Source organism: Populus euphratica, unplaced genomic scaffold (assembly GCF_000495115.2).
Source record: "Populus euphratica unplaced genomic scaffold, PopEup_1.0 scaffold376.1, whole genome shotgun sequence".
Classification (NCBI taxonomy): Eukaryota; Viridiplantae; Streptophyta; class Magnoliopsida; order Malpighiales; family Salicaceae; genus Populus; species Populus euphratica.
In genome coordinates this window covers 88,842-111,102 of record NW_011500267.1, presented here as the reverse complement: position 1 = coordinate 111,102, position 22,261 = coordinate 88,842, and the positions used below count along the sequence as shown (strand labels likewise).

The 22,261-nt window shown below is 29.6% G+C and overlaps 2 protein-coding genes across 5 annotated transcripts; both read left to right on the top strand.

Moving 5' to 3' along the window:
* Nucleotides 1–6,543: 6,543 nt before the first annotated feature.
* LOC105112923 (40S ribosomal protein S7-like) lies at nt 6,544–8,978 on the top strand. Of its 3 annotated transcripts, none has more exons than XM_011008837.1 (6): nt 6,544–6,634; nt 7,596–7,680; nt 7,771–7,844; nt 7,964–8,087; nt 8,314–8,496; nt 8,613–8,978. In XM_011008837.1, exons 2-6 carry the CDS (start codon nt 7,606–7,608, stop codon nt 8,730–8,732), a joined length of 576 nt encoding a protein of 191 aa, XP_011007139.1. In that variant the 5' UTR covers nt 6,544–6,634; nt 7,596–7,605; the 3' UTR covers nt 8,733–8,978. The 3 variants fall into 3 exon arrangements, with proteins under 3 accessions (XP_011007139.1, XP_011007138.1, XP_011007141.1); XM_011008836.1 differs by having other exon boundaries at nt 6,545–6,634; nt 7,557–7,680; XM_011008839.1 differs by having other exon boundaries at nt 6,552–6,635; nt 7,576–7,680.
* An 8,453-nt stretch (nt 8,979–17,431) lies between these two features.
* Nucleotides 17,432–21,108, top strand: LOC105112922 (hsp70 nucleotide exchange factor fes1-like). Of its 2 annotated transcripts, none has more exons than XM_011008835.1 (7): nt 17,432–17,755; nt 17,841–17,983; nt 18,052–18,102; nt 18,720–18,941; nt 19,069–19,171; nt 19,388–19,998; nt 20,761–20,777. In XM_011008835.1, the coding sequence occupies exons 1-6, from the start codon at nt 17,670–17,672 to the stop codon at nt 19,968–19,970; spliced, it is 1,188 nt and encodes a 395-aa protein (XP_011007137.1). In that variant the 5' UTR covers nt 17,432–17,669; the 3' UTR covers nt 19,971–19,998; nt 20,761–20,777. The 2 variants fall into 2 exon arrangements, with proteins under 2 accessions (XP_011007137.1, XP_011007136.1); XM_011008834.1 differs by having other exon boundaries at nt 17,434–17,755; nt 20,719–21,108.
* The last annotated feature ends 1,153 nt before the right edge of the window (nt 21,109–22,261 follow it).

Sequence of the window (22,261 nt, the reverse complement as noted above, 5' to 3'; positions counted from 1 at the left end):
TATTATTGTTTAATCCTTACATTAATATTTCATCTCAAAGTTCTCATCATCATCTTCTTCTTCTTCTTATCCTTAGAACATAAATAAGATAAAAGTTAACTAAGTAAAGGAAAGGAAATGAAAGGCATAAACTTGATATTAATGAAAGCAAAGCATAAATATTACAAAAAATACAAAGAGAGAAAGCAAGAGCATGATCTTGATCTGGAAACCAAGATGCCTAAATATATGGAAAATGCCTCCTTTTATGGGCCAAAATTAGGAACTATTGATTTGATGACTAATTGATGAGTGGGTGACCAACTCTTGACTTGGTGACAATCCTTATCTTCTCTTGTCTGCCTAAAATGTCATTGATAACGTCAAAATTGGAGCCACTTGAAAACATGAAAGTTGTAGACAATTGTCTCATATTTCTTGTGGAAAAAATTCAGCTCATTTCAACTTCTAGAACTCCAGATATGGCTAAAATACTGAATAGTGCTTGGGCTGGAGGACAGATTCGGGCTTCTTTGTTGTTGCAACAATTTGGACTTGAAAATGGCCTTTTTAGATCTTGGGCTCCATATGAAAGTTATAGGCCTATGTCTTACCTTTCCATCCATATAAAGTAGACCTAAATCTGAGATCTATAGCTGCAGATATGACCCAATTACCAAATAGTGTTCCAGTTTGGATTGCACCGACATCTCTTTTCTAAGTTTGGCCATCTCTTTGTCTTTTCAATTTTAGTTCTTAAATTCATCAATCAATCCTTTCATTTATGTGATAGGCCTATATTTAATATGAACATTTACCACAAATTAAAGGTATCTTATATTATTAGATATATTATTATAAAACATGCTTTAATTAAGGAGTTTTTGATACTTCAAGTGCAAAATGATGATATAAAACCATGATAAAAATGCACTTTTAAGTACTAATCATTAGTTATCAAATTAATAGTTTTTAATTTTGGCCTATAAAAGAAGGTATTTGCCATGCATTTAGACATCTTAGTTTTAAATCAAGATCATGTTCTTGCTATCTCTTTATTGTAATGTTTAAGTTTTGCTTCTATTAATCTCTTATTTATGCTTTTCATTTCCTTTTATTTACTTAGTTAACTTATATCTTATTTATGTTTTTATTTTATTTATTTATGTTTCTCTTCTTTCATTATGTTTAGTTAAATTTATCATGTCAAGGTGAAAAAGGTTACACTAATGGTGTAAGAATAAATATAATATAAACTCAACATAGACTTTAATGTTTGATACTAACATGTTTTGTATTTGTTATTTTATTCACTTTTAATATTTTGCTTGTTAAATGGTTAATCTAGATTTATGTTGTATAATCTTGGTATAACAAATGCTTGGCACTTGCATAACATAAACCGTATGGTATAACCGACATTTGTGTTATGAAAGGAATTTGATTTGTTGTTAACATAATTTATAATCATGAATATCTAAGGACATTTACAAGTATTAGGATTATTCAAACAAGATAACTAATGTAATCATGTTAACAATTTATAATCCGATTGGAACCTTCTTTGTGTGTGGTTTCTAGTTGAGTAATAAGAGTTTATACTATACTTGTTTAAAATACCATTAATAGATCCTCTAACCTTGACAATTGTTTTTATCATTGTTTAATCCTCACATTAATCTTACAATTTCAAAGTCCTTTTTAACTTATTATTATTACTACTACTACTACTACTACTATTACTACTACTATTATTGTTATTATTGTTGTTGTTGTTATTCTTGTTGTTATTATTATTTATAATTTATAAAGTTAACCTCCTTATTGTTTATACTCCAATCTTATTAATTTATTATTACTTTGACACTGAGAGAAAACATTAATTTTTTGATCGTGTCACTATACCACTAATTAGGAAAGGATAGGGGAGTCAAATCACTTTAGATGTACACAACAATGCATGATCTCACATGCCAACAATGGTGATGACGTATGATCTGACATGTCGATCATTATGACAACATAATCTAATTTATCCTTCTCATATCTTATATTATTTTAATTTTTTTTATTTTTTTATTTTTATATATTTATTATTTTTAAAGTGTATTTATTATATTGGTCATGATATTTTAGGGATCAAATATCATAAACAAGTGTTTAAACCTTTAAGATAAAGTTAGAAGGATGAGATGTGTTGCCTCTTAGATTAAACCGGTGTGTAATTGTTTTGTCCTTGTTCATTTTGAAATTTATTTTCCTACTCATTTTGTGTTTATGCTGGTATGCATGTTTATATATTAATTTGTTGTTTTTTATATATATTCTCATCATTACTAAACAAAATTTGGCTATTGTTTTTATTGATATCATTTGAGAACTATATTGGTGGGGTTTTAATGTCAAAATCCTATTTTGATCTTTTTTGTTGTTTCTTAAATGTACCATTTTGTTTACAAATTATTTTTAGTCAATGTTGGCATTAAAAATCTTGATTTCAACATTTATGTCTATTTTTTATAACTTCTAGTTTACTTCAAAATATTCAAGTATGTGTAGACTTGAGAATCTTATTTTTAATACTTCTTTATAATTTTATGGCTATCAATTTACTTTTGAATTATTTGTAATCAAGATGAATGTCAAAATTTTGTTTTAAATATTTTTATTTCTAGTTTTTGTAGCAACTAGTTTCTTTAAAAACATTTTAAGTTGGTTTTAACATTTAAACCCTCTTTTTTAATTCTTGTCTTGTTTCCAATAATCACTAGGTATGCTTTCTTTACTAAGGCATGTCTTATTTGTTATAAAAGTTTTAATAATAATCATATGATTGCTCATTCTTATCCTTGCTTGTTAGGGATTTATAATTTTATATTTACAACTAAATCATCTTTATTTTTATTTCATGACTAACATATACATGTGTTTTCTCATATTTTCCACATGTATATTTTATATATGATGTTAATTGGATCTAAATCCAAGTGGACAAGCCTCATAATCAACCACTTGATATGATTCCAAGAATAATTATATAAAGTTTAAGCAATCACGTGAGAAGTAATATGGTGCTATTTATGTAAAAGAATCTAATAGAGTGAATTATGTTTTTTGTTTTAGGGATCTAATATTTACTCAATGGGATTCCTTATAATTATTATACATATTTTTATTTTCAATATTATGAAGTTTTTTAATTAGTATTTATTATTTATTATTTCAACATTTGTGTGATTAACTAGATAATAAATGTTTAATTAAGAAATTTTTTGTTATTAGATTGGTGTTAAAACTCATAAAAAGACTAGACTTTAAAAATAAATGAAACAAACTTTTAAAGTTCAATCTTTTCACATTTCCAATTTAGGATTCTAAGATGCTAAAACAATAAATATGATGAATTAATTTTTTTAAATTAATTTTGAATTTACAATAAACTTATAACTTAAAAAATAATCATACAAATAATAATTTAAAAAAATGAATGTAGGGTCGAAACCATAGTTTGACATACCATTAGTGTAACCTTTTCACCTTGACATAATTAACTTAGTTAGACATTATGAAAGAAAGAAAAATAAATAAACAAAATAAGAACATAAAAATTAACTAAGTAAAGGAAAGGAAATGAAAGACATAAATTTGATATTAATAAAAGTAAAGCATAAACATTACAAAAAATACAAATAGAGAAAGCAAGAGCATGATCTTGATCTGGAAACCAAGATGCCTAAATGTATGGAAAATGCCTCCTTTTATAGGCTAAAATTGGGAACTATTGATTTGATGACTAATTGAGAAGTGGGTGGCCAACTCTTGACTTGGTGACAATCCTTATCTTCTCTTGCCTGCCCAAAATGTCATTGATAACGTCAAAATTGGAGTCAGTTGAAAACATGAAAGTTGTAGGCAATTGTCTCAGCTTTCTTGTGTAAAACATTCAGCTCATTTGGACTTCTAGAACTCTAGATATGGCCAAAATACTGAACAGTGTTCGGGCTGGAAGACATATTCGGATTTCTTTGTTGTTGCTACAATGTGGACTTGAAAATGATTTTTTTAGATCTTGAGCTCCATATAAAAGTTGTAGGCCCATGTCTTACCTTTCCATCCATATAAAGTAGATCTAAATATGATATCTATAACTCCAGATATGACCCAATTACAGAACAGTGTTCCGGTTTGGATTGCACCGGCATCTCTTTTCTAAGTTTGACCATCTCTTTATCCTTTCAATTTTAGTTCTTAAATTCATCAATCAATCCTTTCATTTATGTGATAGGCCTGCATTTAAAATGAATATTTACCATAAATTAAAGGTATCTTATATTATTAGATATATTATTATTAAATATGCTTTAGTTAAGGAGTTATTCATACTTCAAGTGCAAAATGATGATATAAAACCTTGATAAAAATACACTTTTAAGTATCAATCATCAGCCGGGTCAATTTCTATTTTAAAAAAAAATTCAAAACGGCGTCGTTTTAGTAAAAGATAAATAAAAAAATAAATAAAAATCAACGGGTTGCAACCGGATTTTTGACCGGGTTTTGCCGGGTCAGCCGGGTCGCCGGTCATGGCTCATCCTATTTTTTCATCAACCCGGCCCGATTCTAGCCCCGGGTTCTAGGTTGACCCGCCGGGCCGGGTTTTAAAACATTGGTCGAAACATATAAGGTAATTGTTCTTAGAAAAAAAGGATTTTTTTTTATTTAACATAACCAATTTCTTATCTTTTTCTTTGAAACTAGTGTGATTTTTAAGGCTTTTAGTCTCTTTTGAAAACTATGTAGTCACTTGTAGCTTTATTTTGTTTTTAAGTCCAAACATTAAAAAACTACGCAGCTACTTATCTTATAATCAACCAATGCAAACATTAAAAATTTTCAAAAACTAAAAGGTTAAGTTAGAAAATGTTCTAGTAATTGTCCATATTAAAATAAGCATTCACGTGTCAACTAAATAAAAATATAATTATTCATTATCAAACAAGAAAAAAAAAGGCTAAAACTAATTATTAACAATGAAATCAACTAAGTCCTAGCAGGGTTCAAATTGATAAGGAAAAATAAAAAAAATATTGACGATAAACGATATAAATTTATTTAATTAATTAAAAGATTCAGTTCTATTTAGAGTAAAAATCTTTAATAAAACAAATTAATATTTGCAAAATAAGTTACGATTCATGCAATAACTAGAAAAAAAAACACATAATAAATTAAAATTTAATATGTAACATGATTTATCATGTAATCTTTTTATCTAACATGAATAATTTGTGTAAGAATTAATTTAAGTGTTTACATGAAATTCTAATACTGTAGCAATATAAATAGGTATTAAGTTACTAGAAAAGATGGTAAACCCTACAAATATAATTTTCTTATAGCTTTCTTGCAATTTATTTTTCATTATTATTTTTCTTTCATTGCCTTATTTATGAGCTTTTCTTTACATTCTAGTTTATTTAGTTTCTTTTTTTCATTTTACTTATTTTTTATTTGGCATCACCTAAAACAACATACTTTTCTTAAATATCACAATACTGGATGAATATATTTGATTTGATTTGTGAGGCAGTTATGTACCTCCAGTTGAAATTAAGTTTTTAATTGTGTTTTTTCTTTATTGGAAGGAAGAAAAAAAGAATATATAACATAATACATTATAATAGATAATATTATTCAAAATGAATAAAAATATCAATAATTTTTAAAATAGAATTTTAAAGAATTCAAGAAATAAAAAAAATAAAAAAATAGTTTTTAAAATAAAAATTATATATTAAAAAAATTCTCAACCATTATTTTTTTTTTAAATATATTATTACCAAAAATTCTTGGAAAACCCTGAATTTCTTATTCCAAATGGTTTAGCATTTGGAGCGTTTGCTTTTATTTCTTTAAATAAATCTAGGAAGTTTTTATTTTATTTTTTTTATCAAAAGTTTTCTAATTCTTTAATGGCTTATCATATTCAAAATATTTTAATCTCTGAAAATTTATATAATCTATCTCTTAAAAGTTTCTTTTTAAGATATTTTGTTTCTTTAACATTTTTATAACTTTTAGTTCTTGTAAATTTTCTTATTTCTTAAAAGTTGTGAAGATTTTATTTTGCAAGAAAATATTAGATTGCATGTTAGAAGACTTAATTTTCTTGGAGAATTTATTTATTCTTAACCATTTTCTAAAATTTTATCTGTCATTCATCTTAAAATAAATTTTATAACAAGGATAATGTTTTATAAAATCATTTTCATGAGCTATATGTTTAAAAAATATTTTTGAAAAAATATAATTTTTTTATTTTTTATTTATTTTAAATTAATATAATTTTAATATTTTTAAATTATTTTAATGTAATGATATTAAAAATAATTTTTTGAAAAAATTATTAATATATATTTTAATACAAAAAATTATTTAAAAAGCAATTAAATTATATTTAAGTAAGACAAGAATATCAACGGCTCGTGTCGAATTCCTTAAATAAATCCTAGCCGTTCAAAATAGGGCAAGTGTATCTCTTAGTCTCCCTCCATACTATTAAAACTGCTATGAGCCACTCCTTGATCTCTCCGCCTAAAAAAGCAGTAGCATCGACAGCAACCATATCAGCAGTTTCCTGACGGCTACTTGCCTTGTAAGTCTCAAAAACTAAAATGGATTTTCTGTAAATTCCTTTTCATCAATGCCAAGCAGATTGAACCTGCTATATAATTGCTTGTTGTGATTCTTTTAGCTTCTAATATCGAATGGGCTGTTCTATTTTTCTTGTTTGTCAACTGGGTTCTTGTAGAAGCTTGAATCTTGACGTCTGTTTTCTAATGATGGTGTATCTTTTCTCCAAAGCAAATGGGTTTTTATTGGTTCACGTTGAACTCCTTTGAAAGATCGAAGCAGCTGTTCTGTGTACTGTACAGTTCAGCAACTGTATTATAGATATGCATTTATCTTGTTTCCGTTTGTCAATTCGTACAATTGATGTTTTTATGATTCAATGTGATTGGTTTGTTGGTAAATGGAACAAAGACGATAAAGCGGAGAATTGAGAACGGATTTTTTTAGTGTTAAGATTATGGAAGAGGAAATATTTTTAGTGGCAAAGGACTTGTGTGGATTGGTTTTAGGTGTTGGATTGTTGTATTTTAAGATATAATTATTTGCTAGGCTGTCTGTAGTTGTTTAAATTTTGTGATAGAAAGACATCTATAAAATTATTTCAGCTGCATCATGTGGGTTAACGTAGATTATTTTAGTTTCTCCTTTGGTAGTGACCATTTGTTTGTTTAAGCATGATGACATATAAACCAACATTGGTTGCAGTAATGGGCTAATTTAGTATGTATTAAGGTCTGAAGTGTGGTCTGCTTTTTGACATTACACTACCTGTCGGTATTCATTATCCATGAATGTTTTGTTCACTAACTCTTAGTTTATTTCTGAACAAATAGAGAAAGAGTCATGCTTATGGATATATGACGGAAATTAGGTGTTCATTAGGATGACAACTCATAATGGATGTCGAACTATTTGTTATGATGAAATTGGATTGATAATTACAGCTCCGTCATTGAATCTATTCTTGTGCTGTTGCTAACCAGATCTGCGAAGATGTTCACCACAAGGAAGAAGATCCAGAAAGACAAGGATGCAGAACCCACTGAGTTTGAGGAGACTGTTGCCCAAGTTAGTTCATTACTATTCAATCTGTTTTCTTTGGATTCATTGTTTAAACGAATTAAATATGTCAAAATCTAAATGCTTTCTTCTCTGCAGGCATTATTTGATTTGGAAAATACCAGCTCAGAACTGAAAACTGATCTAAAGGATCTCTTCATAAATTCTGCAGTGTACGTACATAATTTTATGTGTGTTCTACAAGAAACTTTTCCATTCTCCTCTATCAATTTTCTGCTTTTCCTCTGGTGCCAGGTCTATTTGCTAAATTTAAACTTTGCAAATTTTGCAGTCAAATAGACGTTGCTGGAAATCGCAAAGCTATTGTCATTTATGTTCCTTATAGACTAAGGAAGGCTTATCGCAAGATTCATCTTCGTCTTGTCAGAGAGCTGGAGAAAAAGTTTAGTGGGAAGGTAATTTTATTTCAGATTCTTAGTTTTCTACATGTGTAATAGAGGGGGGAATATGAAGTTTAGAGCTTGCAACCTCAAGACTGAAGGTTCAAGTCCATAGAAGGAGATGCTTAGCATTTGTAGTTCCTAATCCTGGTTAATATACTCTGTCAATCCCAGTTTCAATTCAATACTTGTTTGAATCTGAATTCTGATTCATGTTTCAATTCCTCTGATATTTTGGCAGGATGTTGTTCTGCTTGCTACCCGGAGGATTGTGCGTCCACCCAAGAAAGGCTCTGCTGTTCAGCGTCCCCGCTCCCGCACCCTAACTGCCGTGCATGAAGCCATGCTTGAGGATTTAGTTTATCCTGCTGAGATTGTTGGAAAGCGCACCAGATACAGGATTGATGGATCCAAAATTAGTAAGGTAGCTTTGACACTTTAAGACAAAGGAACAGAAAATTATAGTTGGAATTGTATTCTCTATCACCATAGTTTTTGCCCTTCTCATTAATTCTCAATTTTGTTTGGTTTGTTTGTCAGATCTTCTTGGATCCCAAGGAGCGCAATAACACCGAGTACAAGCTGGAGTCATTTGCTGGAGTATACAGGAAGCTTACAGGGAAAGACGTGGTTTTTGATTTCCCCATCACAGAGCCCTGAAGAGCTGTTGATGAGTTTTGTTTTGTTATTTTCAAGACTCAAGAGTTTTACAAGTGCAGCACATAGGATAATACTTAAAATTTTGACTCATGAATTTGGTTGAATGTCTTTTTGAATAGGAAATAACTTTCGTCAATGTTTCTTCTGCAATGTACTTAAAGTTCCTCTGGATTTTTCTTATGAAAATCCTTGTGGATTGATGGCTGTATAGCGTGCCACTTTCATTGAAGTAATTTGGTTTTCCCATATCCGCTGCTGGTGAAAATTTGTGAGGGTGATTTCACGTGACATGTCTTCTAGATGCATCTTGGTTTTGTAGAACTAGTATGGGGGATTTAGTGGACTTGTGAATGCATGCTGATTCCGTATTACTCACTGGCTACCTATGATTCAAATTAGATGATGACGAGGTAACATTAAACTTGAAGTTACCCGTGGACAGGTTACATGCGATGTTCGAAGACAACTTTCGATGTAATAATATTAACAAAGGTATCAGAACACCGCAACAAGACACAAAACTAGGGTCCCGGGGTTATTCAATTGTTTACTGTTTTGCCAGCTCAATGAAATGATTATTATTTTTAAAAGCCAAAAAAATAAAAAAGATATCTAGGGATTTTTTTTTGTAATTTTACAATGTATACGGCGCTCGTGGCGCTTACAATATCTCTTGCAGCTCAAATGCCATATTTTCTTCGAGACGATTGGGAGCATGTGCATGGTAGATGGTTTTTTTTTTTTCACTCTTTTCGCTCCTTGAATTTTGTACCAATTTTTTTCAAAATTAAATGTATGCAGCAGTTTATATTTGCATTAATTTTAATTTTAATTTTTTTAATTGCCTTTTGTTTTGCTTCTATTTTTTTACCTTTTTTTTCTTTCAATTTTGCTCTTTAGTATTTTATTTAATTTAATTTTTATATCTAATTTCATCATTATTTTTTATAGCTATTTTTTAAAATTATATTCTTGATTTTTTTTTCTCAATTTTATCCCTTGACATTTTTTTTTATCCAATTTGATTTTTATTCTTTTAATTGTTGTTTTTTTAATCATTTTTTTAATTTATTTTATTTTCAATTTAGTCACTCATTGTTTTCTTTCATTTAGTTTTTGTAATAAATTTGATTCTTATTATTTTAATTAATATATATTTTTTTAATTGTTAATGATTATGAATTTTGCTTTTGATTTTTTTTTTTTTTACCTTCTATTGAGTAATCTTTGTTTTATGATCTAAGGTCATTAATTTTGAAGAGTAGCTTGATTTAACTTATGTCTTTTTTTCTTAAATTGATTTTTTTTTAATTTTATCATTTATTGCACCTTGAGTTTCATGATTGTTTTTTATTTGCCTTTCTACGAGGATATCCTAATCTCATATCCTAAGTCATAGGTTAGTCAAGTTAACCTTAACTGACTTGGTTTTTTTAATATTTTTTTTAATTTTATCATTTGATAAAAAATTATTAATCCTTGAGTTTTGTGGTTTTTTTCACTTTATTATCTGTTGAATTATCTTGATTTTAAGCTCATGGCCTCAAGAGTTTTATCCACCAAAGCTCCTCTACTAGTAGCATCTAAAGTAAGGAATATTATGAACGAGGGTTGTTGATTTGAATTAGAGACGACAAGCACCTTCAAAGTTCAATTTTCTCTCCTAGATCAAAATCGCTAGCAAAAAGAGAATCAAAAGTTAGATTATTTTCTTTAGGATTTCTTTCGAGCTTCCTTCCTCAACTTATGCAAGGTTCTCTCTATTTTTAGATCACACAACAAATCTCTTTAATTAAAAGATTAAGTTTCAATCATAAACAATCAACGAAGCTTTAATAAACCATGAAAAACAAATTAAGAAAAACAATCTAGAGTAATGAAAATAAATAAAAATTCTATATAAAAACACAAAAATGCCTAAAAATCCTAGAAAACAATGGAATTTGGCTCGGAGAAGGTGGGACTAATAGCTTAAAAGGCAACTAGTCTTGATTGGAATGTCATTTACCTTTAAAACACTATAAAATCAAGGCCTAGTTCCAACAAAATTAGAAATATGTCGAAATCATAACTATCAAAAACTAACGATTGTTTTTAAAAGATTTGGTGTGTTGTTGTAGACATTCAAATATAAAACCTGAACTCTTAAAAATACATGTAGTGGTATAAGTAAGAATCGTTCTCATGAATAATATCTACTTCAGTGTTGTTGAGTGAACAAGGATGAATGAGATTACGAGTATAGAAAAAACATAAAAAAAACAACTAGAGAACAATTCTAATTAAAAGATTGAAATTAACCAGAAGAACAAACTTTGATCTAAGTCTACAACTACCCCAATTATATAACCCCAAATTATATGAGATATATTTGTAGTTACCATTATATATATATTAAGCACAATTACCTTTAAAAGAAATCAATGTATGTTATGAACTAATGTTATGAAATAGTTAGTTTTAAATAATTTTTCTATAGAAAATAGAAATGAAATATTGATATTATGGTTGAGTTTTAAAAATCCAAATGATAGGACTAAAATTATAATTGATGTTTACAGGTTGAGAAATATTGAGCCGATAACTTGATATCAAAAAAATATAAAGAAAACTCTGCTAAAATTATATATATATATATATATATATATATAACCAACCGTAATTCAACTTAATAATGACAACATCATAAATTACATGATACATAAATATAAATATATATATATATATATATATATATATAACCAACCGTAATTCAACTTAATAATGACAACATCATAAATTACATGATACATAAATAATTAAGTTAAACATTACAATTCTTAAACATAATAATATATTATAATAAAATAATAGTTCTTCCACTTGCATCAATTTCTTAACAAAATTATCTGTCCATGCATCTATTTTCCGGTTTGAAGGTGTGATGCACCTAAAAACATGATTATATTAAATATGATTAAAATTGCACATGTCGATAAATAATTAATTAAGGACTAACTATTCATGTATATTAAAATAATTCTCGTGTCATTAAATAAATTATCTTATCTTTAGTAATTTAATAATTTCATAAATTTTTAATATGATTTTTAGATTAAAAAATTCATGAAAATACCAAGGGTGTCTCTAATAACCCACATATTTTACAATTTATCTATTATGCCAAATATTTATCTCATTAACCCAGAAATCAATTCTTTTAACTTAGCCATTTTTTCTTCAATCCTTTCATTGAAGAAATAATCTTCTCAACTTGTCCATTTAATAGGATATTATTTTCAATAACCAGAAAATAATTTTTTAAACTCGCCCATTCAGTTAGGCATTAAATTATCTCTTTTTTTTAAAAAAAAAACTTATACTAAATTATAATCTACAAAAAAAAATCCTTATATAATCATTAAAAAAAAAGCTATTTAGTTAATTTAAGGTGTCAAACACTTATCTCATATCTGTGCGTGCAAAGAGATTTTTTGTTGCTGATTAGGTCCTATGGTCTTCTCTATACTAACACAATTTAGTATATCATTGTTCATTCATTTGAACCAGTACAATTCGAATACCAATTATATATTTCTTGATTAAACTTAACACCTTTAATTAAGTTTGATTAAACTTTTAATTCGAGGAAGATAAAATTCTATTTTTTAATTATTTTTACAAAAATCATTATTCAATTAACTTATCAACATCAATTATTTATAATTTGACAAGATTTCTTAATAATTTTATCAAAACTCAATTTTCCTAATTTTCTTCTTCTTTTAGCCAAAATTCACCTAAAGAAGAAAGTTAGGATTTTTCTTTTCTTTTTGAAAATTCTTACTCATTTCATATAATAACACTTACAAACCTATATTTTCCAAACAATTACATTAAAACATTAAATTGCCTTTTTTTTTTCTTTGGCTGACAATTCTAATAAAAAAAAGGAAAGAAATTTTATTTTTTTTTATTCAAAATTAAACACATACTTAATCATAATTCATGCTTTTTAACATGGTTCAATTATAATCTAACATGGTTAAATAATAATTTACATTATTGCTACAATTTATATCATAAACCCATATTTTCACATAATCACAATTCTATATAATCCTTCATCAAACATAAAATTAAAGGAATTAATCACTTAGAGCATGTTATTTAGCTTACTTTGATAATGATTCAAGGAAAGAATACTATAAAAAATTAAGTTTTCTTCTCCTACCTCTTCAAGCCCTAGCTTGAATTTCTTTTTCGAAAGCACTCACCACATTAAAATCACCTTTCTTGATGTTTAACTAAGTTAATCACTCTGGTTATACACTTTTATAAGTGAAATCAACAAGAATTTAAGTACAAAAAGAATCACACAAATCCTCTCCTTTTTTTTTGTGTAACAACCTAACTTAACCTGCCATATATTGTCTGTTTTGGGTCTTACTGCCCTCACAATTTTGTTTCTGGTGACATGAGCCCACTTTTGAGCCTGACGCCCAAGAACATGTATGACAAGTCAACAACCAACACTCTTAATAAAGTCAACTACCACTCCCTCATCCACCGATGTGGGATATTATAAATTGTTTCAAACCATCGGTCAATAGAGAAGAAATGGAGCATTTATAGTCTTAATTTTTATATATTTACAAATTGACCCTCATTACTTTTTATTTCTATTTTGTGCATTTATTTTTTTTTCCACTTAATTTACACTATAACACCTTCTCTTTTATTCTATTGTATCCTATAAATCCTTTTATTTACTCTATTTAATATTTTATTTACTTGGTTCAAATTATAATTTATCGGGTTTTCATAAAGTCAATATCCAGCATCAAAATTTTTACAATTGATTATCAATGCAAGTATATATCAATTCACACTTTGAATTTTCTCTATTGGAATTATTTTCACCACTATAGTTAATTAGAAATGAGCAATTGGATTAATCTTGACTACTAAACAACTCAAGACAAGCATGCCTTAACAATTAGAGAGATCGATAAAAATAAATAGCATAAATACAAGCAATTGCATTTAATTTAATGATGCAACAAATCATTAAATTTTAGCTACTTCACAGCTTAGAGGGATCAAACAATTATGAATTTAATATCTAATATAGTAGCAAATTACAACTTGAAGCATTTGTTAAGGAAGAGGGAAGAATAAGATCCATAGTTTTTTTTTCCTTTTAAAGTCATCTCTATATTAGAAGCCCCTTAAATCTCTTAAAATATTCTAAATATTATCTTCAAATAATAACAACCAAATTTGAATAACTAAGAAAAATATTAAACAATAAAGTTGAGTCCTAATATATCTATGGAAATTATATTTTGAGCTAAAATTCATGCATCAAATTTGAAAGCTTTCAAAAATAAATCATATTAGGTCTATATATTAGATTTACAAGCCAAAAAACATTTCAACATGTTGGTAGTACAAGTACAACAACTTTATACCCCATTTCAACCTCAATACAGTCAGTATCTCTCAAAACTCAACACATGAAAGTTATAGAGCTTTTACTTAGTGTTCCATATCATCTTGAATAATCTTAATCGGAGATTGAATTAAGATGAGAGAATTATGCTCAAATTACAAAGTAATGTCAAAACTATTCAAAATTACCCAATATGCATCGTTTTGCCTTTATCATCTCCATATACACCTTACATCAAAATATAAAAATAATGAATATATTTAGGCACTAAATAATTATAAAAGTCTAAACATTAAGGGAGAAAAATATGACATTTTGCATTCTCATCAAGAGAGAAATTTTATAGTTTAATAATATTAAAAAATGGTTGACGCATACATTACATGATTAATACTTAAAAGTGAATTTTATCAAGGTTTGATATTATTATTTTGCACTTAAAGTATCAATAACTCCTTAATTAAAGCATGTTTTATAATCACATATCTAATAATATAAGATACCTTTAATTTATGATAAATGTTCATTTTAAATGCAGGCCTATCACATAAATAAAATGATTGATTGATAAATTTAATAACTAAAATTAAAAGGATAAAGAGATGCCGGTGTAGTCCAAACCAGAACACTGTTTGGTAATTGGGTCATATTTGGAGTTGTAGATCTCAGATTTAGGTCTACTTTATATGGATGGAAAGGTAAGACATAGACCTACAACTTTTATATGGAGTTCAAGATTTAAAAAGGCTATTTTCAAGTACAAATTATAGCAACAACAAAGAAGTCCGAATCTATCCTTTAGCCTGAGAACTGTTCAGTGTTTGACCCATATCTGGAGTTATAAAAGTCCAAATGATCTTAAATTTTTACCCAAGAAAGTTGAGATAATTTCCTACAACTTTCATGTTTTCAAGTGGTTCCAATTTTGAAGTTGTCAATGACGTTTTGGGTAGACAAAAAAAGATAAGAATTGTCACCAAGTCAAGAGTTAGCCACCCACTAATCAATTAGTCATCAAATCAATAGTTTTCAATTTTGGCATATAAAAAGAGGCATTTGCCATGCATTTAGGCGTCCTGATTTCCATATCAAGATCATGCTGTTGCTTTCTCTCTTTGTATTTTTTGTATTGCTTATGTTTTGTTTTCATTAATATCAAATTTATGCCTTTCAATTCCTTTCCTTTACTTAGTTAACTTTTATCTTATTTATATTCTTATTTTGTTTATTTATTTTTTTCTTTCATTATGTTTAGTTAAATTTATTATGTCAAGGTGAAAAGATTACACTAATGGTGTAAGAATAAGTATAGTATAAACTTAACATGGACTTTAATGTTTGATACTAACATGTTTTATATTTGTTATCTTGTTCACTCTTTAATACTTTGCTTGTTAAATGACTAATCTAGATTTATGTTATATAACACTTGGTACATCAAATGTTTGACACTTTCATAGCCCATATTGCATGGTATAACCGACACCTGAGCTATGAAAGGAACTTGATTTGTTGTTAATATAAGTTATAATAATGAATACTTGACAAGACTTACAAGTATTAGCATTAATCGAATAAGATAACTAATATAATCATGTTAATAATTTATAATCTAATTGGAACCTCCTTTGTGTGTGGTTTCCATTTGAGTAATAAAAGTTTATATTATACTTATTTGATATACTATTAGTGGATCCTCTAACCTTGACATTTGTTGTTATCATTATTTAATCTTTACGTTAATCTTTCATTTCAAAGTTTTCATCAACTTATTCTTTATTATTATTATTATAGTAATACTACTACTACTACTGTTATTGTTATTGTTATTGTTATTGTTGTTGTTGTATTGTTATTATCTATAATTTGTACAATTAACCTCCCTGTGGTTCGACCACGGTCTTACCGAGTTATTTATTACTTCGACATTCCTGCACTTGGGAGAAGATATCAATTTTTTGGTCATGTTATTACACGTGTCAACAACTGAGCAATACCTATTGGTTTATTCTTTGACTAAACATTACCTTTCATAGTCATGATCGAATAATCTCAGCATCTCTTTAGTTATGAGGTAGTTTGTATGGTTTACAATCATCTGGTTTATCGTTTGTCCCTCTCTCCTCTTTAATTTTTAGGTCAATCCCTTTAAAATTTTAAATTAGTCATTTAATTTGTTATTTCTTTGTATTTGTCCTCATTTTTTTTATTTGTCTTATTTGAAATAATTTATCAAATTTGAATTCTTTTTCAATTTCATTTCCCTTCTAGTTTTTTTATTTTTAAAATTTTCCCCTATTATTTTGATTATTATTGTTTTATTTGAGATAATTTTTAATTTTTTTTCTATAATTTCATTATTCTTAAGTGTTTTTCTTATTAAATTTGATCCTTATTTTTTTGATTGTTATCCTTTTCACTTTGATAAATTTTTTAAATTGATTTTTTTTTTGATTTCATCATTCTACATTAAATTGATAAGAAATTGAGCTTATTAATTGAGTATGAGTATGAGTTGCAAGTTTTAGAGATTAACCCATATTTAAGTGATTCACCTGGGTTTGGTTGCTTTTTGTTTATAATAAGCTCATGTTTTTTTAGTTTCATATTTCAATATTCATTTAATTGTAGATTCAACTTCTTTAATTTTTTTAATTTGATTTCTATAAAATTTTTCATTGATTTTCAAAATGACTGGGATTATCTCAGATCTATTTATTTTTTTTAAGTTTAGTTTTTTTTAAAGATATTTCATGTGTATTGTGCCCTTTAGCCATGAACCAAACCACTCTATTACTATTTGTAAAAGACTTATTAATAAAGAATAAATAAATAGCCATTTTAAGAGAGCTAAGTCTTTAAAGTACTCATATTAAATGAAATTTTAGATACCTTTTCATTCACAATAACAACTTAAATAAGAGTATAATTAACTAACAATCCACTACTTACATAAATTAACAATTCATATAATTAACAATTATTGCGCTTTTACATGACAACCGAATAATTAATTGTATATACTAGATTATCCGAAGTGTTTGGAAATGCAAATTGTTTCAAAAAATTTTAATTTTTAATTAAAAATTAATATTTTTAAATTATTTTAATATATTTAAAAATAATTTTTAGAAAACAATTATGATAACACATCTGCGTAAACACTAAATACCCCGAAACACGGGGAACAATACTACCCCACTTTAATAGATGGCCTTAGATCGAAGACCCCACGTCCTGACAGGCCCATGACATTTTGTTGTACACCGCTCACAGCCCTTGCTTTTGTGTGGGCTGATCTGACCGAGACCGGAAACCTGGAGAGTGTTACCGAAATAGTCAATCAGTATTCGTCTGCTTCGCCTACTTTTTGTTTCTTCTCTCTTCTCTTCTATTTATGCTTATTTCCATACCCTTTATCTTTATTTGTATTTCCGCAATTTAAAAAGGGCAAACAAGTTTTAGGGTTTGAAGGAAGTAGGTATTAGTGAAGTAGAAGAGGCATGGCAAAAGAGGGACCCAACTGGGACGGATTGCTCAAGTGGAGCCTTGCCCATTCTGATGGGACTGCTCCAAATCGCAATCTGAGGTAATCATTTATTGATGTTGAGAAGAATTAGTTGTTTTTTTTATAGAAAAAGATTGAAAAATGCATTGAATTTGTGTAATGACAGTGAGGAGGATAGAAGATGGTTTACGGAAGCTATGCAATCACAGAGCGTTGATGTGATAAAGAGAATGAAGGAGATAACTCTTGTGATGCGAACCCCAGAACAAGTGTTGGAATCTCAAGGAGTTACTCCTGCTGATATTGAAGGTACTCTTTGTTGGGTCTTAATGATTTGGATTTGTAATTACTTATGTAATGAACTTGTTCTTTGGCAGATTTGTTGGATGAGCTGCAGGAACATGTTGAGTCCATTGACATGGCCAATGGTACGTTTTGTCTTAGTATATCTTGGCAACCTCAAATACCCACTTGTCTCTCACATATTCTCTTATTTCATTTCTCAGATTGGCTTTGTTATTTATTTATTTATTATTGTCTTGTACATATCGAAACTGCTCATCCGAGTATGTATGGTTAGCATCGGGATGCTCCTGGCATTTTGATACCTTTTTCTTGTAGTCAATATTTTTATGTCCCATCTTCACCTAGCCCTGTAGTCAATATTTTTCTCTGTCAACATCTTCGTAGTTGATATTGTTGGCAATTGGCAGGGAATATTTTGTACTGTGGGTAACACTGTGCAAGACAGCTCTAAACTGTTACGGCTCCTTTTATGTTTCTGTTTATTGCAAATTGTGACAGTTTGGATCGTTCTGATTAAGTTGGAAATTTGTGGAGTATCTACTTGCATGGGTTGCATGATGACATGTTTTATGATTTAGCTATCTTTTGACAAATTTGAATGAATATGCCTGTGGAGTTATTACTATATATGAAAATTTGATTGCATCTTTCCTTGGATATGTACTTATCAATATGCAATAAATCAGTTGATTTTGTCTCTCTTACAAGTACAGATTCTGTTATGTATGCATATGTGCAGATCTTCATTCGATCGGTGGTTTGGTCCCTCTCCTTGGTTTTCTGAAGAACACCCATGCTAGTGTTCGAGCAAAGGCTGCTGAAGTTGTAACCACCATTGTCCAGAACAACCCTAGGAGTCAGCAAATGGTTATGGAAGCAAATGGTTTTGAGCCTCTGCTTTCTAATTTCACTTCAGATCCTGATGTGACTGTAAGAACCAAAGCGCTAGGTGCAATATCATGTAAGTACTGTTTTCTTTTGTATGTGTCAATCTTGACTGTTACAGCTTGCAAGTTGGTTGTGTCCACTCACTGCATTCCTTGGTTTAGAAGGATCTTAATGTGAGATTTATTGTTGGTGATTCTCAGCTTTAGTCCGACATAACAAACCAGGTATTGCTGCCTTTCATCTAGGAAATGGTTTTGCAGCTCTGAGAGATGCCCTGGGTTCTGAGAATGTGAGATTTCAAAGGTATTTGGAGTGGTACTTGTTATGCTGCAAATAGTCTTTTTGTTTGACTGCTGATGAATTTGGCAGTGCTAATTCATTATAAACAGTTAAAGAAATCAAAACCTGTTGTTCAACTGAAACAATGAGAGTTTTATTTTTCCAGTAGCTCCAAGACTGACTGAATTGATTCTTGATTTAGTTCTCCATTTTTAGTTTCTTATAAAATTAAATTTTCAGGAAAGCATTGAACTTGATCCACTACCTACTGCATGAGAATAGTTCAGATTGCAGCATAGTCAGCCAGCTGGGATTCCCACGCATAATGTTGCACCTTGCCTCAAGTGAAGATGCAGAAGTACGAGAAGCTGCCCTTCGTGGCCTTCTTGAGCTTGCTCAAAACAAAATAGATGGGAACACTGGTAGATTAGGTGAGGATGATGAAAAATTGAAGCAACTCCTTGAAGAACGGATTAATGGTATCAGCCTGATGTCACCTGATGAGCTTGGGGCAGCTATGGAGGAAAGACAGCTTGTAGACACCCTCTGGGACACTTGCTACAATGAACCATCATCTCTACATGATAAGGGGCTTCTTGTACTCCCTGGAGAAGATTCATCTCCTCCTGATGTTGCCAGCAAGCATTTTGAACCTCCCCTTAGAGCTCGGGCTGCTAGACCTGATGCTAATAAAAATTCCAGTACTGAAAATAAACAAACCCCCTTATTATTAGGATCGGGTCCTGCATCAGAGGCTGCAAATGTCCAAGGGACCTCTAGTGGTGAAGTCAATGCTGATGAACCACAGAACAGCTCTACATAATGCTGAGGCAGTTTCCAAGGTTTTTAAGGTGATCCATAGGTTTTGGAGTATTTGTTGTATGTTCTTTTACTTGATTATCATTTTCCACTTACGTTACATTTATTTTCTCACAGCATTTTTTTGTGCCCTTAGTGAAGGATCATATTAGGTACTCTCTATACTATCCTTGGGATAAATTTGAAATAAAATTCATGGATTGTTTAATTCATGTTGTGCCCTGACCTGACTCCTGATTGTGTCTGTAATTATATTTCACCTCTTAGTTCCAACGTGACTTTAACCGAGCAATCCTTTGATTGTGACAATGGAATATAGAGGGTGATTTTGTTGTATAAAATATGAGCATGAATTAAAGATTTATCCATGTTTTAATTCGTGTTGAAGTGTGCATATTCCCCCTCTAATCTGTTGGAATTTTGTGGCAAACTTCTTTGGATTATTGTATTTTGTGATTTTGATGTTTATCTGATCTGTTCCATGATGCTCCTGGTCAATCATCGAACCCTGCATGATATCTTCAAGCAGGATGTTGAGTAAAGAACTATTACGTGTTCATGATTTGATAGTATTCCTGTCATGTAATGCAATTAGTCTTTCAATAACGTGTTGTGAATGACATAATAACCTTCAAATTTGAATTATTCTACCAACATTTTTTTCTTTGATAGGTTAAACTTTTGTATTCTAATATGACATGCATTCATGATGATTGTGCACTCAGTGTGACATTGTTTTACATGGCCTGCAGGCAGTCTAGTCCTACAATCCATTTCCTCATCTCGGTTAACAGTGATGCCTAGAACTAGATCATGAGAAAGAAAGGCAGTCAAAAACCAGAGGATCTTCTTAGCAACTGAAAAGATGCAAGTTGGCAAGTCGGTATCGATCATGTGGTGTATTGGAAACGGCTTCTCAGAGGATTGAATGCTAATAGATCCTAATCTATCTTAAAGATCTGTTTTGGTTGGTCCTCATTACTACTCTGAAATCTTCATAAAGGCAAATGATATGTGATTGCTATGCTGGGGATGTACTGTAACAAGCTCAATATCTTTCTGGTGAAAATTTTGGATTTAGTGTCGTGTTTCAGTGTTGTCACTAGTGAAATGGATTTACAGTTTTCTTTTCTTTTCTTAAATATCCCCCCTAGAAATTGGTCCACACAGACCAATTGATCAGTGAGCATCAGCATCTCCGTTCTGTAAGGGTAAGGCTGCCTTCGTTGACTAATTGAGGCTGTTCGTTGAAACTGGAAGCAATCGCTAGAGTTCATCTGAATGTGAAGGAGGTGGATGTGTATCTCGTGTAAAGACTACAGCTGCCTCTTCCATAGCTCCCATTTCGCTCACCGCTACGATGGCTTTCGCTTTCTTTCGCTAGGTTGTTTCTTGCCTGCCCATGGATTCGGCAGCAGATTGGAAGGTCGACTTATTCGGGACAATCTTCTAAAAATTAAGGAATCTGGTAGTCTACATTCCTAAACGCAGGATCAAGATGATCAAGTACAAGCCTTTGGGCATATAGCCTTAAATAGATGGGCAAAAAGGGTGAGCTTGCAAGTCTTTGGGTTCGCAATACTCGGCCGATTGCATGGCACCTTAACAACTCCCTATTTTGCCGATTGCTCTTTACTTCCATTGCAGGGGGGCCATTGAAAGTTGAAACTGTCAAATTAAAGCCACCAACTAAGGCTGTGTTTGTTTTGCACTTGTGGTATAACAAAACGTAGTAATTTATAGTAATAAATCAAATTGTGTTTTATATTGTGGATCTAATAAAAAATTAAGTTTGAAATGCAGGTTTTATATGCTTTTTAACTAAGTTTTGTAAAATATTGTTTACTTTTGTATTTTTTTTTTTTTTGATTAACGTGGGGTGTTCGGGCCAGCTTGCGCGCACCACGACTAATCCCCACGGCCTACTGAATATCCTGCAAACCCAGCAGGCAGGTAAGGCAGCGCGGGGCTGACAGACGTGCAACGCCAGGACTCGAACCCATGCGCAGCAGAAGGAGCGAGGCTCCTGCCACCGCTAGGCCAAGCCCTTCGGTGCTTACTTTTGTATTTTTGAAAGTGTTTATGAAAAAAATTGAGAATTTTTTTATTTTTTCTTTGCTTTAAGTTAATATTTTTTTAGTATTTTTAAATTATTTTGATGCGTTTATATCAAAAATAATTTTTTAAAAATAAATAAAATAATTATTTTGATACATTTTTAAATAAAAAATATTTTTAAAAAACTACAATCACACTTTTAAAAAACATTTTAATACATATTTTATTATATATAAA

What these genes read in the sequence shown, in the direction of transcription:
- LOC105112922 (XM_011008834.1), top strand. Translation starts at nt 17,670, where the DNA reads ATGGCAAAAGAGGGACCCAACTGGGACGGATTGCTCAAGTGGAGCCTT. An exon ending in GCTCCAAATCGCAATCTGAG is followed by an intron (nt 17,756 to 17,840) that starts GTAATCATTTAT and finishes GTGTAATGACAG; the next exon opens with TGAGGAGGATAGAAGATGGT. An exon ending in TACTCCTGCTGATATTGAAG is followed by an intron (nt 17,984 to 18,051) that starts GTACTCTTTGTT and finishes GTTCTTTGGCAG; the next exon opens with ATTTGTTGGATGAGCTGCAG.
- LOC105112923 (XM_011008837.1), top strand. Translation starts at nt 7,606, where the DNA reads ATGTTCACCACAAGGAAGAAGATCCAGAAAGACAAGGATGCAGAACCC. An exon ending in CTCTTCATAAATTCTGCAGT is followed by an intron (nt 7,845 to 7,963) that starts GTACGTACATAA and finishes CAAATTTTGCAG; the next exon opens with TCAAATAGACGTTGCTGGAA. An exon ending in ATGGATCCAAAATTAGTAAG is followed by an intron (nt 8,497 to 8,612) that starts GTAGCTTTGACA and finishes TTTGTTTGTCAG; the next exon opens with ATCTTCTTGGATCCCAAGGA.